General features: G+C 40.1%; 1 protein-coding gene across 1 annotated transcript; it reads left to right on the top strand.

The window, feature by feature from the left end:
- The first annotated feature begins 2,173 nt into the window (after positions 1–2,173).
- nubp1 (nucleotide binding protein 1 (MinD homolog, E. coli)) lies at positions 2,174–13,165 on the top strand. The gene is made up of 10 exons (XM_067477892.1): positions 2,174–2,269; positions 3,454–3,558; positions 3,695–3,828; positions 4,841–4,909; positions 5,100–5,132; positions 5,217–5,307; positions 5,468–5,622; positions 8,202–8,312; positions 11,679–11,865; positions 12,386–13,165. Exons 1-10 carry the CDS (start codon positions 2,239–2,241, stop codon positions 12,436–12,438), a joined length of 969 nt encoding a protein of 322 aa, XP_067333993.1. The 5' UTR covers positions 2,174–2,238; the 3' UTR covers positions 12,439–13,165.
- The last annotated feature ends 235 nt before the right edge of the window (positions 13,166–13,400 follow it).

Below are 13,400 nucleotides of genomic sequence, written 5' to 3'. Positions count from 1 at the left end.
GGCTCCAGCCCGTCGCAAGCCTGCACACGATAAGCAATTACAGATACTAAACAGATGAATGAACATAAGCATCTGTCTATTGAATAGACTACTGGCCTAAAAGCTCAGCTTAGCCCAGTGAATGCATTACTGCCTCCAAATGAGAAAGAGATTAAATCCCAAAGTTTGGGAGTAGATTCTGGAAGAAGTGAAGTCTGCTTCCCTCAGGTATGTGTTTACCTTTGCCTTAATTCGAACATCACCTCAACCCTAACCCTAACCTTTTTTTTACCTCTACTCTGTCACCTCTGGTACATCAGGAATGAATCTTTACCATAAGAAATGTTCTGAGGCATAACAGTAAAAACTGGTTCTATTCTTGCAGCTGGATTTTGTTCGTTTTAGGCAGAGAAAGGCTAAACGCTCCCCGTTGTTTACAGTTATGTTAAGACAAGATGGTGATAATCACATCCCCCTATATGTGGAATATTACTGTGTATGCTGCAGTGTCAGCACTGATCACCTTCCTGATTCTGCTTCATGTGTTTACAACTCAAACAAATGTTGGTCCCATATAAGTGTTGTTCCCGTAGTCACACGTAGTATAGTGTACAAAAACGTTCCAGTACACTGTACATATTTATGCATACTAACTGAAACCACGGGTTTCAATAAACGCCATGGGTGATTTACTGCACAGTGTAGTTTCTTGGAGATATAGCTGAGCATCCAGCCCTGAATAATGTACCTCTTGGAGGGGTATTCTCTCGCTGTTCAAAGAGCTAATTCAGCCTTTTTAGCGTCACCATTAAAGGGTGTGGAGGGGCAAGGGAGGAATAGTGGAAGGGACAGAGGAAGGATATTATAGCCATTTCACAAATGACTTCTTCAAAGTACAGTCTCCTGCTGTAGTGTTGTTTTTCTCTTTCACGCAGCCTCAGGGGAAGATTAACAGACCCAATGACACCCTGTCTCTCTCTGTGCTGTACCTCTTTGTTCTGACTCTGTCTTCCTTTTGATCTCTCTTACAAATTATTCTCATTGTTGTCACTCATGTGTTTGTTTTTCTTGACCAATGACATTATATACTTATTATAGGTTTATTTACAACATTCATTTCTAGCCACATATCCAGGACAGGCCCATGGTATAACAGACAGATTTTATGGAAACTTACTTTACACTATCTATCAATACCCAGACACAAAACAAGACAATGTAGTTTTAACACAGTGTGTTGTAACAGTTGGTGGCATAAAAACAATAGTAAGCAGTAAATAATTGTTACAAAGAAAATATCACAATACACACTCTCACCGGGGCAAGTGGGAAGCAGGAGGTACGTGCACACAGAAACCCACCTGACACACCTGCTAAGATAACTGTATTCTCGCAAAGCCGAACCAATTAATACTCTGTTGTCTAATCACCTTCTCCTGTAGAAGCAGTGAGCTAATGAAAACATTTGGCCACAATGTTTAAATGTGTTAGAATACAATGCAGTATTCCAACTGTTGGATTTACATAAATGCTTGTTTTACTCACTTTCAGTGTTACAAAAGTCTTCACATTTGAATGAGATCTATTTTTAAGCAGCTTTGACTCAAAATTGTATGGAATTTGTATGGAAGCTTGTGCTTCCTCCCCAGTCTCCTTTCTTAAATTTCCTGGCTAAACTGAATAAACAGTGACCCCTAGAGGTCATCTTGGGCTCTGCCACTAGCCAATTAAGTGGTATATTATCAAATCATGATCTATCATGATAATTATGTTAAACACAGTGAGTTAATGCCAAATTACATTAAGCGCTAACATGAACTACTTATATAATATTGTAAAATACAGTTCTTCCTTTTTTGAAAAAAAAAACATTTATAGGTAAAATGTGTTTTAAAACGTTTGAAGATTTAAATTGTGGCCAAGAGCTGGTGTCAGTGTTTTAAACCATTATGATCTTGATTCACACACATCACTTTGACAGTGTTGCAAACAAGACAAGAAGGGTTTGATCAATTCCTTCTTTTGTTAACAAGTATAACTCATCCTGTGTGCACATTAGTGTTTGCCGCTATAAACTGATACATAATGATTCAGTTAAACAATACTATCAAATGTCTTTATAGTAGAATTGAATGCGATGCATTATCACTATGTGCTTGTAGCTATTAGTATATAGTGGGATAAATCGTGTGATAAAATCGCGCGTATCCGGAACTTTCGAAGGAGGAAGACTTTAACTGTAGGACATACGCGTGAAAGATGGCAGACGTACCGGATAATGCGCCAGAACGTGAGTTTATTATTTGTATTTTAAGGTTGACTTTTTGGTCTTGCACCTCCAGGATAATGTTGTTGTTTTGTGCGTTTGGCGTTTTTTGACACCGTCCTGTTTCAAAGTGTCGCTGTCTCTCGAAGCACGTTCTCCTTTGTCAGCAAAACTAAAAATCCATGTTATTGTTTCCAGGGGGTTTGTAAACAACAGCAACATATGTTTCCTAATAATCCTACATGGACGTTCAATGCGAAGATATTGGTTGAAATGAAATAGAAATCGTTAATAAAATGATAAAGTGCAGTGGAAGGCTACGTTGTAGATGGAGTAGCAGATTCTTACTGCCACCGCAGCTTCATAGAAGTCAGCATTGTTTACCCGACTAAGATTATTATGTTCCGGACATCACAGCGTAAGGAAATGTGTTGATGGTTGATTATTAAAACGGTGCTGAATGTATCTGTGGGATGAAATACTGCCTGAAATTTTGCTGAGTCACCCTGACGTAACACATTTAATCTTTCAAACATCCAATTGGCTTTGATTTCTACCTTTTTGTCAGCCTTGCATTACTCACAGCGGCTAGATTATATAGGATTATTATAAAGACTTTTAACCGTCAAAATATGGGAAAACTCCTCTGCTCAGGCTTTGTTGGAATTTCCTTGTTTCAGACTCTAATCTTAAAGAAAACTGAAACTTGAGCTTGTCTCTTGTTGGACCAACTCCTTGCATGCTTTTAAAAAGCAGCTCGAGATCCATTTGTTTAAATTTGCCTTAGAATAGTGACTTTGCCTACCTTATACTGTGTCTTCTTTTTGTTTGATCTTTTTCTTTTTGTTGTTTTGCATTTTGTCACACATCATCCCAAAAGGTGCTGTAAAAATAGACTTCATGTTTTAATGACTACTCTATTTTATCAGATGGAAACATTCCAGACCCCTCCTAAAACATTTTATAGACTTTTCCCCAAAAATCTTGTTTAGATGTATTAGACATACTGTAGAATGCTTTGAAATTTCAGCTAGACTCTAAAGGAAACTTAGGAGGGTTGTTTTCCTCCAAAGCATGAATTTGTAATGACTTAGCAGTGGGCAACAGGATTAATGAGATTAAAGAAATGTAATTTAACTAAGGCATATATTTGAGAGGCACAAATGAAGCCAGAACACTGATTCCTGGACCCTGTTGAATCTTTCCAGACTGTCCAGGTACGGCCAGTGAGCAAGCAGGGAAGTCAGCGTCATGCCAAGGCTGCCCCAACCAAGTGTTGTGTGCCTCTGGAGCTACAAAGGCCCCCGACCCTGGTAAAACTTACACATTGTGCTGAATAGTAAAAAAATTGCTATTAGTGTGAGACTTGAATTGGTAGCTTTTAAACAACCTATATTCAAGTGAACTCTTCGCCACCCTTCATCTTGCCCACTCTCTCCATAATCTCAGCCATAGCAGAGATAGGAGAAAAGATGTCAACAGTCAAGCACAAGATCCTTGTCCTTTCTGGAAAAGGAGGGGTGGGCAAAAGTACCTTCAGCGCACACCTGGCCCATGCCCTGGCAAGTGACAGCACAAAGGAGGTAATATTTTAATTTCCCTCAAGATTATCAAGCTATCTGCCGTGTGGAACGAAATGATGTGGTTCTGTTGAAACCCTCTCGTATCCTTTGAAGCTTTAGTTCACCCTGTAAATCTGTCTAAAGCCACCTGTTGTGTTACTGCAGACATAACCAAAATGCCACTAGAGGTCACTGCTGACATGGTTCAACAGAGTAGTGTAAGTGTGTAATTCACACTAGTACAAAGGGAAATTTTGTAAAGCCGTAATCATATTGTGAAGTTCTAGAACGTCAAAACTTTCACTTATGACAACTTACTATCTAATAACAGGCATCTATCTAGTAAAATTAGTTGCATGAGGAAAGATGTGTTTTTAATGACTGAAAAATTAATAATAATAACAATAACAATAAGACTAATTAAAAAATGGCCTTTAATTCTATACTTTATAGATTGGTGATACGGCCAAGGAATTATTAATTTATAGGCAACATTTTGTTTTTGAGAAGTGTGTTTTTGTCACACACACAGTGGGCTCCATTGTTCCAGTTATAGTTCTGTATTCTTCTTCTGTTTGCCCAGTTACCATTTCCAAAGTTATTTAGCATTATGTTATATTTCTTTCAATCTAGTGAGCTAGATGGAGCTTGTGAGGCTAGTTCACCACACAGTTACATGGTTTTTCAACAAGTAGAGTAATAGATTGATCTTGGTAAGTGAAAATTCTGTAACTGTAAATCCTAAACAAATCATAATACTTCATAAGGGCCAAAGCATCTCTCTCAGATTGGATGAAACATAGCTGTATGCTTTCTTACACTTTTGTTCTAATATGAACTTTGCTCTGTGGATTTGTATTTTTCTAATGTGTGAGTAAAACATGGACATATTACATCTGCAACTTGTGTTGTTAGCAAAGGCAAAGAATATGAGCACAAAGAATATTGGCAGCCTTTCTGTAGCCTTTGAGAAATGCCAAGAGGTCAGCTTTTTATTAATTTTTTTTGTCTCTTTCTCCTTTCCTGTTCTAAGGTGGCACTGCTTGATGTTGATATCTGTGGTCCATCCATTCCTAGGATTATGGGCTTAGAAGGAGAACAGGTGAGTAATAGGCTTAGTTTGTGTTTTTGGAACACAGAAGCTAATTGTAATGTAAACAAAATATGAATAATAAAAAGTAAATATTAGGTTGAGATTCTTATGTTTGCTTTTAATCACATTTTGTTTTACTATACATCAGTCAGGTGTGTTTGTTAAGCAGGTTTGTAATTTGTTTGTGTCTTGTGCACAGGTTCACCAAAGTGGTTCAGGCTGGTCCCCTGTGGTGAGTCGATTCAAACAATGCTTTAGCAATTGATGTTCAATTTTCTGAAGAAATGTGCATCATCAATCTGTGTGTATGTTGCAGTATGTGGATGACAACCTGGCAGTCATGTCTATCGGCTTCCTGCTCAGCAGCCCTGATGATGCTGTGATCTGGAGAGGACCCAAGAAGAATGGTGTGTGTGTGCGTTTGTCTGTCTGTGTGTGCATGTGTCTGTCTGTCTGTGTGTGTGTGTGTGTATGTGTGTGTGTGTTAGACGCTCAGTTTACTGTACTTTTCTTTTTTTTTCCACATGTCCCACCACTGAAACCTGCATGGGGATTGTTTCTGATCAGGAATGATTAAGCAGTTTTTGAGGGACGTTGACTGGGGGGACCTGGATTATCTGATTGTGGACACGCCACCCGGTACTTCTGATGAACACCTGTCCATCGTCCAGTACCTAAGCTCCACCCACGTTGATGGAGCTGTCATCATTACCACACCACAGGTACACAGACACACAAGCATATGAACTGTGGTAGGTGCTGCAGTAGTAACATTAACACTGAAGGGAAATTCCACCCATAGATGTCGTCTGTGAGTCCTTTCACTTAACCTGCTTTGATGGCTGGTACTTCAGTTTTTTATTTACTAGATTTCCCAGAAATAATTTCAGTTACCTAGAGTTCTTCATTTAGTTGGTGGGTTTCATAAGATCTCAAGAGACTATTATAGATAGTTACATTAAAAGCCACAGCTGTATCAACTGACAGGAAACGAGAGCTGCCAGTCAACTAAAAAAGGAAGAATCACACCCTTTACTCAGAATGCAACATAGCTGTAGGTGCATTGATTCATGCAGCTGGCTTGGAATAACGTTCATGCTCTACATGGGAAATTTGGTATCTGCCGTTTTGTCACACAAACGTGCTGTATGTCGATACATTTCTAGCAGTTACAATCCTTTTTTATTGTCAAAAACACACGTGAGCATTAACCATAACCATTTTATGTGCTCAGTAATTAAAAACATATTAACTTCTGTCTAGAATTTAAACGCTCTGCAATCAAAAAGAAAGAAAAAGAGGGGTAACCTTGATAATCCATTAAGCACTGTAGTTGTCAATGTTCTTTATTAATTGGTCAGATCTTCTTTTATCATCTGGAAAACCCCTCACTCGACTACTACTGTAAGAGTAACGAGTCGCTCTCTCTGCCTACGCATTTACCCCTATCTACGTACAGTGGCTAGTACAAAATTGTTCTTGGAAATCTATTTAGAGATTGTGGTTCAGTAGTTAGCACAGATGTCCACCCACCAGAGCCATTTGTTCGACTCCAGGTTCCTCCTGTATCAAAGTGTCCTAAGCATCTACTAATTGTAATTAGAAACTCAAAGCCCACATTTCTGTAATTTACAAATTCGGTTGATATATTTAAAGTAAAAAAAGGTCAAATCTACCACTGCAACAAAAGTACTCTTTAGGATTTATGAGGCAGGCCAAGAATTACTAGTATTTTGCAGCTTTTGAACCAAGGTCTGCTCTATCAACTGACTGAGGATCTGAAAATGATGCCAATTGGTGCGTAAAAATCAGGAAGAGGTGTTAAAAAAAAAAAAAAAAAAATGTCAACATGTGTTTCCAGGTCAAAATTTCCATTCTCTGAAAGTCATTTAAAAATGGCCGTTAAAGGGAAGTTTGAAAGTCAAAAAAAGATCTTGATGAACAGCTTATGGAAAGTAATTAAAAAAAGAGAAAAACTACTGGACCACAAAGGACCTGCAATATAGGAACGTGTCACAAAATCATTTGTGACAAAAAGGAGCAGCTTATAATGAAAAGGACACCTACAGTTATGATATTCTGCTTGGGCGTGGTGTTGAAGCCAGTGGCACAGATGGACTGGCATAAAAGACATTTATCTATAACTTGATTGGAGCCCAATATTGGCAACCTGAACTGATAGGACAAGTTAGAAAGGTCCTTTGCCAGGGCCACTACTCCCTTTAGACCTGTGTGGAAAAAACATTATCGGAACAGCAGCCCAGGAGCACGGTGACCTCAAAAAGTGGACCCAGGGATCCATATGTTGGCAATAAACTAATATCAGTGTATCGTGTTAACTAAAATCACAAAGCTGTGGTTTGTTTATGCCATTGTGATAATAGATATGTAGCCGTGTGGTCAGTGGACGTCTGCCATAACAACTGCCCAATAAAACAGTGAACCATAAAACTGTTTTTCACGGTTGAAGTATTATATGGCAACAGGGGTTGCTCATTGATCTTGAACCCTTTACGACAGTGACTACAGAGTTATCACCGCAACATATAAAGTTACGTTTATTAGATGTTTGTTTTCACCAAACACAATAAATGAATAAAATGGTAACAAGGCAAAACAGAAAATGCTGTTGGACAGGAAAAGAAACCTTTATTAAATAGGCGGTACTGTGTAAACAACATGTATTTGTTTTTACCTGGTTTGATACGGGCTGCTGCCACGATAAGGACACGTCTTAACCATGAGAATGTTTACCAAACAGCCACCAAAATGGCCTGCTACACAACTGTAGACACACACACACACACACACACACACACACACACACACACACACACACACACACACAAAATACATTTGTTGCAATGAATTCCTGCTCGTGATTCTAAGCAAACACTTCCTAATACTGAAATGAAGCTGAGACCAATGAGGTCAGATAGCAGTGGAATCAATTCCTCATTCCTCCAGCTCTCACTTAACCAACTAACCAATGCTGAGGTGGGAATAAGCCCAGCGAACGAGCCGGACCATTTGATAACAACTTCCATGGTTCTTGATATCAAAGAGCTTGTTTTCACGCTCAAACATTGCAACTTGCAACTTTCTCAAGGGCACATTGATGGCAGACCTTGATAGCAGACAAGGAGGAAGGGAAACTAATGCCAGAAGTCTTTTCACTTTTCCTTTTTTTTTTTTAACCCTTGTTTTTTCCTTGTCTCTTCTGTTGTAACCGCTCTCCACCCTTCTTCTAATGCTTTGCTTTTCTCTTTCTTCCTCTCTCTCTCCCTTTCTCTCTCCCTAGGAGCTGTCGTTGCAGGATGTACGAAAGGAGATCCGATTTTGTCAGAAGGTCAAGCTGCCAATCATCGGAGTGGTGGAAAACATGAGCGGCTTCGTCTGTCCCAAATGCAAGGTCACTGGCCGACACACAGTGATGCAAGCACAAATGATCACACACACGCGTGCAAACACAAACAGGATTAAAAACTCATGAAGAAGCATGTTGTATGCGTAAAAACTTTCTCCAACACTGTTGCGCGCACAAGGCTCTGGACAGGGCGGTGAAAGGCAAAATGAGAGCGAGCCCATTAGCAAAGCGATGTGCGTCATCTATACGTGGATTTCATGTAACTAGGTTTCTTAAGTACATGCAAATTCTGCTCCCTGATAACCAGAGGAAGCTTGTTTCTCTGAGTAACCTGGTTACTTAAGTGCATGTAAATGACCTGGAAAGGAGAGCGTGTTGAACCGACCTCTTCTCACTAAACAAATGTTTACCCCGGAGCTTCATTGTTGCATTGGGTTCTTCCGTCTCCAGCAGAACAAAGGATCTAAACTGTATTGTGGTTGTTCACACTTTAGCAGAAACTATGGTTTATGTTTCAATTTGTCTTTTGCAGGGACATGATTTGGTGTGACGGGGAAAACAAAAATTTTGTGTGTGCATTTTACATTTGTTTTATCAAATACTGTGAAAAAATGTATATTTATAATTGAAGTCAAAGAAAAACAATATGTAAACCTGCAAGTAGTCTGCTACTAACCAACAGTCTCGTGTAAGTCATTTTTCAAATCTCACCTGGGCCTCTGTAGCTCTGTCCTTTCACTTTGCGGATTTGAGCAACACAGCTCATAGATTTAAGGACCGAGCCACAGGAATTACTCGCATTCAGTAATAACTGCTCTCAATCTACTTATGGAAAGAGGGAAAGATCATAGTAAATATTACTTTAACAGAAGTGACTACAAAACATTCTTATTAGTTAAGGTCAGCTGTTGCTTACAGCTTTGCTTTTATATAAAAAGGCTCTGATAGCTTAAAGGTTCGGTCCTAAGCCCCTCTGTCCAGCTTGTTTCCAGCTATCTTTACCCAACCCACGGTTGATTTTGTGAATCAGGTGTATTCAGTGAATCGGAGGCAGAAAAATCCATTTTAGACAAGGACAGAGTGGAGGAGGACAGAGGGAATTGGTATTTTCCAGCCAGATTGACGGAACACACCAAGTCCAGGCACCCAGTTGTTGGAAAACACGCTGGGATCTTTGAAGACTGGTATCGAGAACCTGTAAATTTACCAAAACAATGTAGAAACACTATGAGGGTTTCCTCCTGTTCATGCTTGCCATCCTTTCTTAAGGTCATCACGATGGAAGCTATGGGCACCTTAATCCACAGTCCTTGTTTTGTGTGTGCAACTGTGCATGTGTGTAACTATAGGCTGCAGGCAGGAACACGCAGCCGGGTGAAAGGCTTACAGAAAGGAGAGATCGTTAACGGGGCGATGCCGCCTCCTTTTCAAAACAGATGCCTGAAAGTAAACCAAAAAAAATGAACTAACACACAGTTCCTCATAGGAGGCTAATTAGGCCAATTTCCCCTGCAGGTTATTTTTTTAATTCAAACTGTTCCCGTTGTGGATCAGCTGTGTGTCTTCTTTACCTTTCGGCTGATCCGTTTCAGGTGTCACCACAGCGAATCATGTGCCTCCATCTAACTCTATCCTCTGCATCCTCTTCACTCACACCAACTAACTTCATGTCCTCTCACACTACATCCATAAATCTCCTCTTTGGTCGTCCTCTACACCTCCTGCCTGGCAGCTCCAACCTCAGCATTCTTCTACACATATATTCAGTTTCTCCTCTGAACATGTACAAACCACCTCAATCTGGCCTCTCTGACTTTATCTCCAACACATCTAACATGAGCTGTCCCTCTGATGTCCTCATTCCTGATGCTGTCCATCCTCGTCACTCCCAAAGAGAACCTCAACATCTTAAGCTCTGCTACCTCCAGCTCTGTCTCCTGTCTTATTTCAGTGCCACTGTCTCTAAGCCGAACAACATCTCTGGTCTCACCACTGTCTTGAACACCTTTCCTTTCATTCTCGCTGATGCTCTTTTATCACACAACACACCTGACACTTTTCTCCACCCGTTCCAACCTGCCTGCACTCGCCTCTTCACCTCTTTTCCACACGCTCCGTTGCTCTCAACCACTGACCCTAAGTATTTAAAGTCCTGCACCTTGTTCACTTCTGCTCCCTGTAACCTCACCGTTCCACCTGGGTCCCTCTCATTCACACACATGTATTCTGTCTTACTGCGGCTAAGCTTCATTCCTCTGACTTACAGAGCAGACCTCCACCTCTCCACATGCTTCCTGTTCTCACTCCAGACTTCCTCATATAATACCACAGCACCTCTTGGTACCCTGTCATACAGATACCCTGTAACTCCCGATGTCCTTCTCTGCTGTTGTTACCACTCCCTCCTCTGGGCTTCTCGCAACTCTCATCTATGTACTTCTCGCAACTCCCTTTCTCTATACTTCTCACAACTCCCTATGACCTTCTTTGTACTTCCCTTCGGATAAGCTGTGCGTTGCATCTTTTTTTTTCCCCTTTCTCTCCCCCCTACGCCTTCACTCTGCTGCTGCATGAACACACACAAAAAAGAAAAAAGTTCAAAAGCAGCGTTTTCTGTCACTATACAGGTAAAATGTATGTGCTAGGCTTCCAAAATAAGTGTGAGGTGGACGAGATATCAGACAGGGCAGTGTAAATCAGAATTGGAGAGAGATCTGCATGCTCCCTGTACACCTGGATTTACATGCAACTTCTGTTCACCAATTCCCAGAGAAAGCAGCTTTCTCTGAGTAACCTGGTAACTGGAGTGCATGTAAACCCAGTCACTTGCTTCAACTAAAAAGGCTGCCATCTTAAATGCTATCCACTTAGTGTGGTTAATACTGACTGTGTGAAACTTAAGACACTTTAGAACACTTGCACCATTTCCTACTTTGTAGCTGTCTGTCAACTGTGACAAGTTAATAAAAGTGTAGTATTGATCACAACAACTTAGCCTTTTATTTTTGTTGTTGTTGTTGTTGTTGTTGTTGTAAACTGGACATCAGAGTCTGCTATTTTGTGTATTCTTCTAAAGGCTATTGGAGCTGTAGGGGTGTTCTATTTTTATTCCCGCTGATATTTGCAGGGGTCCATTGAGACATGACCCACATAAACACTGGCTTGTATACACAAAGATCAGATATTGGACCTTTTAGGTTACAGTAAAATGTTCACAAGCCAGACTTAAAGTAGTGTGGTAGTGTTCCTGTTTTCACTGATTTGTAAGACAGAGAAACTGGCAAACAAATTAGCTGAAGGGACACACCAATCAAAGAACATCCTAATGTGTACACAGCACCAATGTGATTTGTGCCCCTTGTGATCTGAAATAAACTTGATAATGGCTTTTCTTTGTCCTCTCCATTGTAGAACACATCACAGATCTTCCCTCCCACCACCGGGGGCGCGGAGAAAATGTGCGCCGATCTCGATTTACCTCTGTTAGGAAAGGTCCCTCTAGATCCGAGGATAGCACGAAGCTGCGACGAGGGAAAGTCATTCTTGAATGAAGTGCCTGACTCCCCTGCTGCCGAAGTCTACCAGAGGATTGTGCAGAGTAGGTGTATTTGGGGTTTAACATATCACACGCAGATGCACAAGCATACGTATGTATTTCTGTCTATTTCAACTCCTCTTGCATCACACGGCGGATTTTCTTACATTCCTGGGTAGGGAAGTTGGATGCTCCTACAGACGTGTTTTGTCTTCCATTGAATTCCATTATTATTTTTGATGACTACATGTTTTGCTAGATGGCCTAATACCCGATTAAATGTAATGAAAGAAGAAGTGACGACCTTACAAATGGGAAGCAGTCAAATAAAGGGGAAGAATGGTTGTATCGAAATTCAATAACTCTACCTACAGCGTGAGATTAAAGTTGTGGTTTGTATGAACAATCATTAACTCAGGGCTTTTGCAGACGGTACATAACAAAGCGAATGTACATACGCACACATACACTGCTCTTTAACGACACCGATGTATTTTTGTTTTTAATCATTCATTTCATCAAACTCATCAAAACGACTTATTTTACTCGTTATTCGTCTTTACACTTCTCCTTCCTCCGCCAGGGATCCAGGACTACTGCTCCAACCGTGTGAGAGAGGAGCAGAGCGCCACATGATAGACTGACGGTGGCCATATTGGATCAGAACACAGCGACAGATCACATGAGAGTGTGGTACAAAATATTACACACTGGACAAAAAAAAAACACATTGAAATGGTTTATCAAAGCTTGTCAGAACCATTTCCACATCACTATGTTAACTCATGAACATTACTGAAATTAGAACACGTTTATTCAGGACTATTTTAATTACACATTTGATGCTTAAGTGAGTACTTACAGCGGCAACATGATGTATGTGGGATTGAAAATGAGCTACAGTGTCAGTGGTAAGGATGGTGAAGGAGTAAGTCCAACAAAATCACTGATACCATTGTGATGTACTGACATTGTACTTTTTATAGTTTTCAATACCAGTGTACAGAGGAATAAGATCTATTCTAAGATTAGTGAGTTTTGGTCTTTACGTGGGGTTTAAAAAAATGAAAGTAAGGGAAGTGTAGATTATCACTTTATCAACTGGGGGGACTTTTTGTAGTGCCAGAGGCTCAGTCTGTTAGGATCACGAAAAGATACTATGTCTATGTCTATGAAATCGCTGCCTCGTAACACTCCCGAGATGTTCTGTATTGAATAAATGGTTGTTTTTTTTTTATGATTTTACTGATAATTTGTTAAAAACAATGTTTTCGAAAGATGACCAAACATGCCATGGCCATTGATTGATATTCTATTAAATATTCTATTGATGTTCTATTAAATTTACTGAACTCTCAAAGAATATTTTGTTTGTTTGTTTTTCCTCGTACTGTAAATCCATGATTCCTTGACATAACCATCCCAGTGTTGTTAAATCCCATAAACTTCCGTTTATGAGTATTGCTCCCGAACACTGACAAAATGAGGCTGATGACTACAGTACAAGGACCGTGTTGGACACAAACGGTGTTTGTATATTTGTTTTACCCGTGTTCAGGGGGCAAAGTCTCCTAACCTAGACAGTTATTGAGGACAAA

Source organism: Channa argus, chromosome 15 (assembly GCF_033026475.1).
Source record: "Channa argus isolate prfri chromosome 15, Channa argus male v1.0, whole genome shotgun sequence".
Taxonomy (NCBI): domain Eukaryota; kingdom Metazoa; phylum Chordata; class Actinopteri; order Anabantiformes; family Channidae; genus Channa; species Channa argus.
The sequence above is the reverse complement of the archived record's forward strand: the minus strand, read 5'-3'. Positions and strand labels throughout refer to the sequence as shown.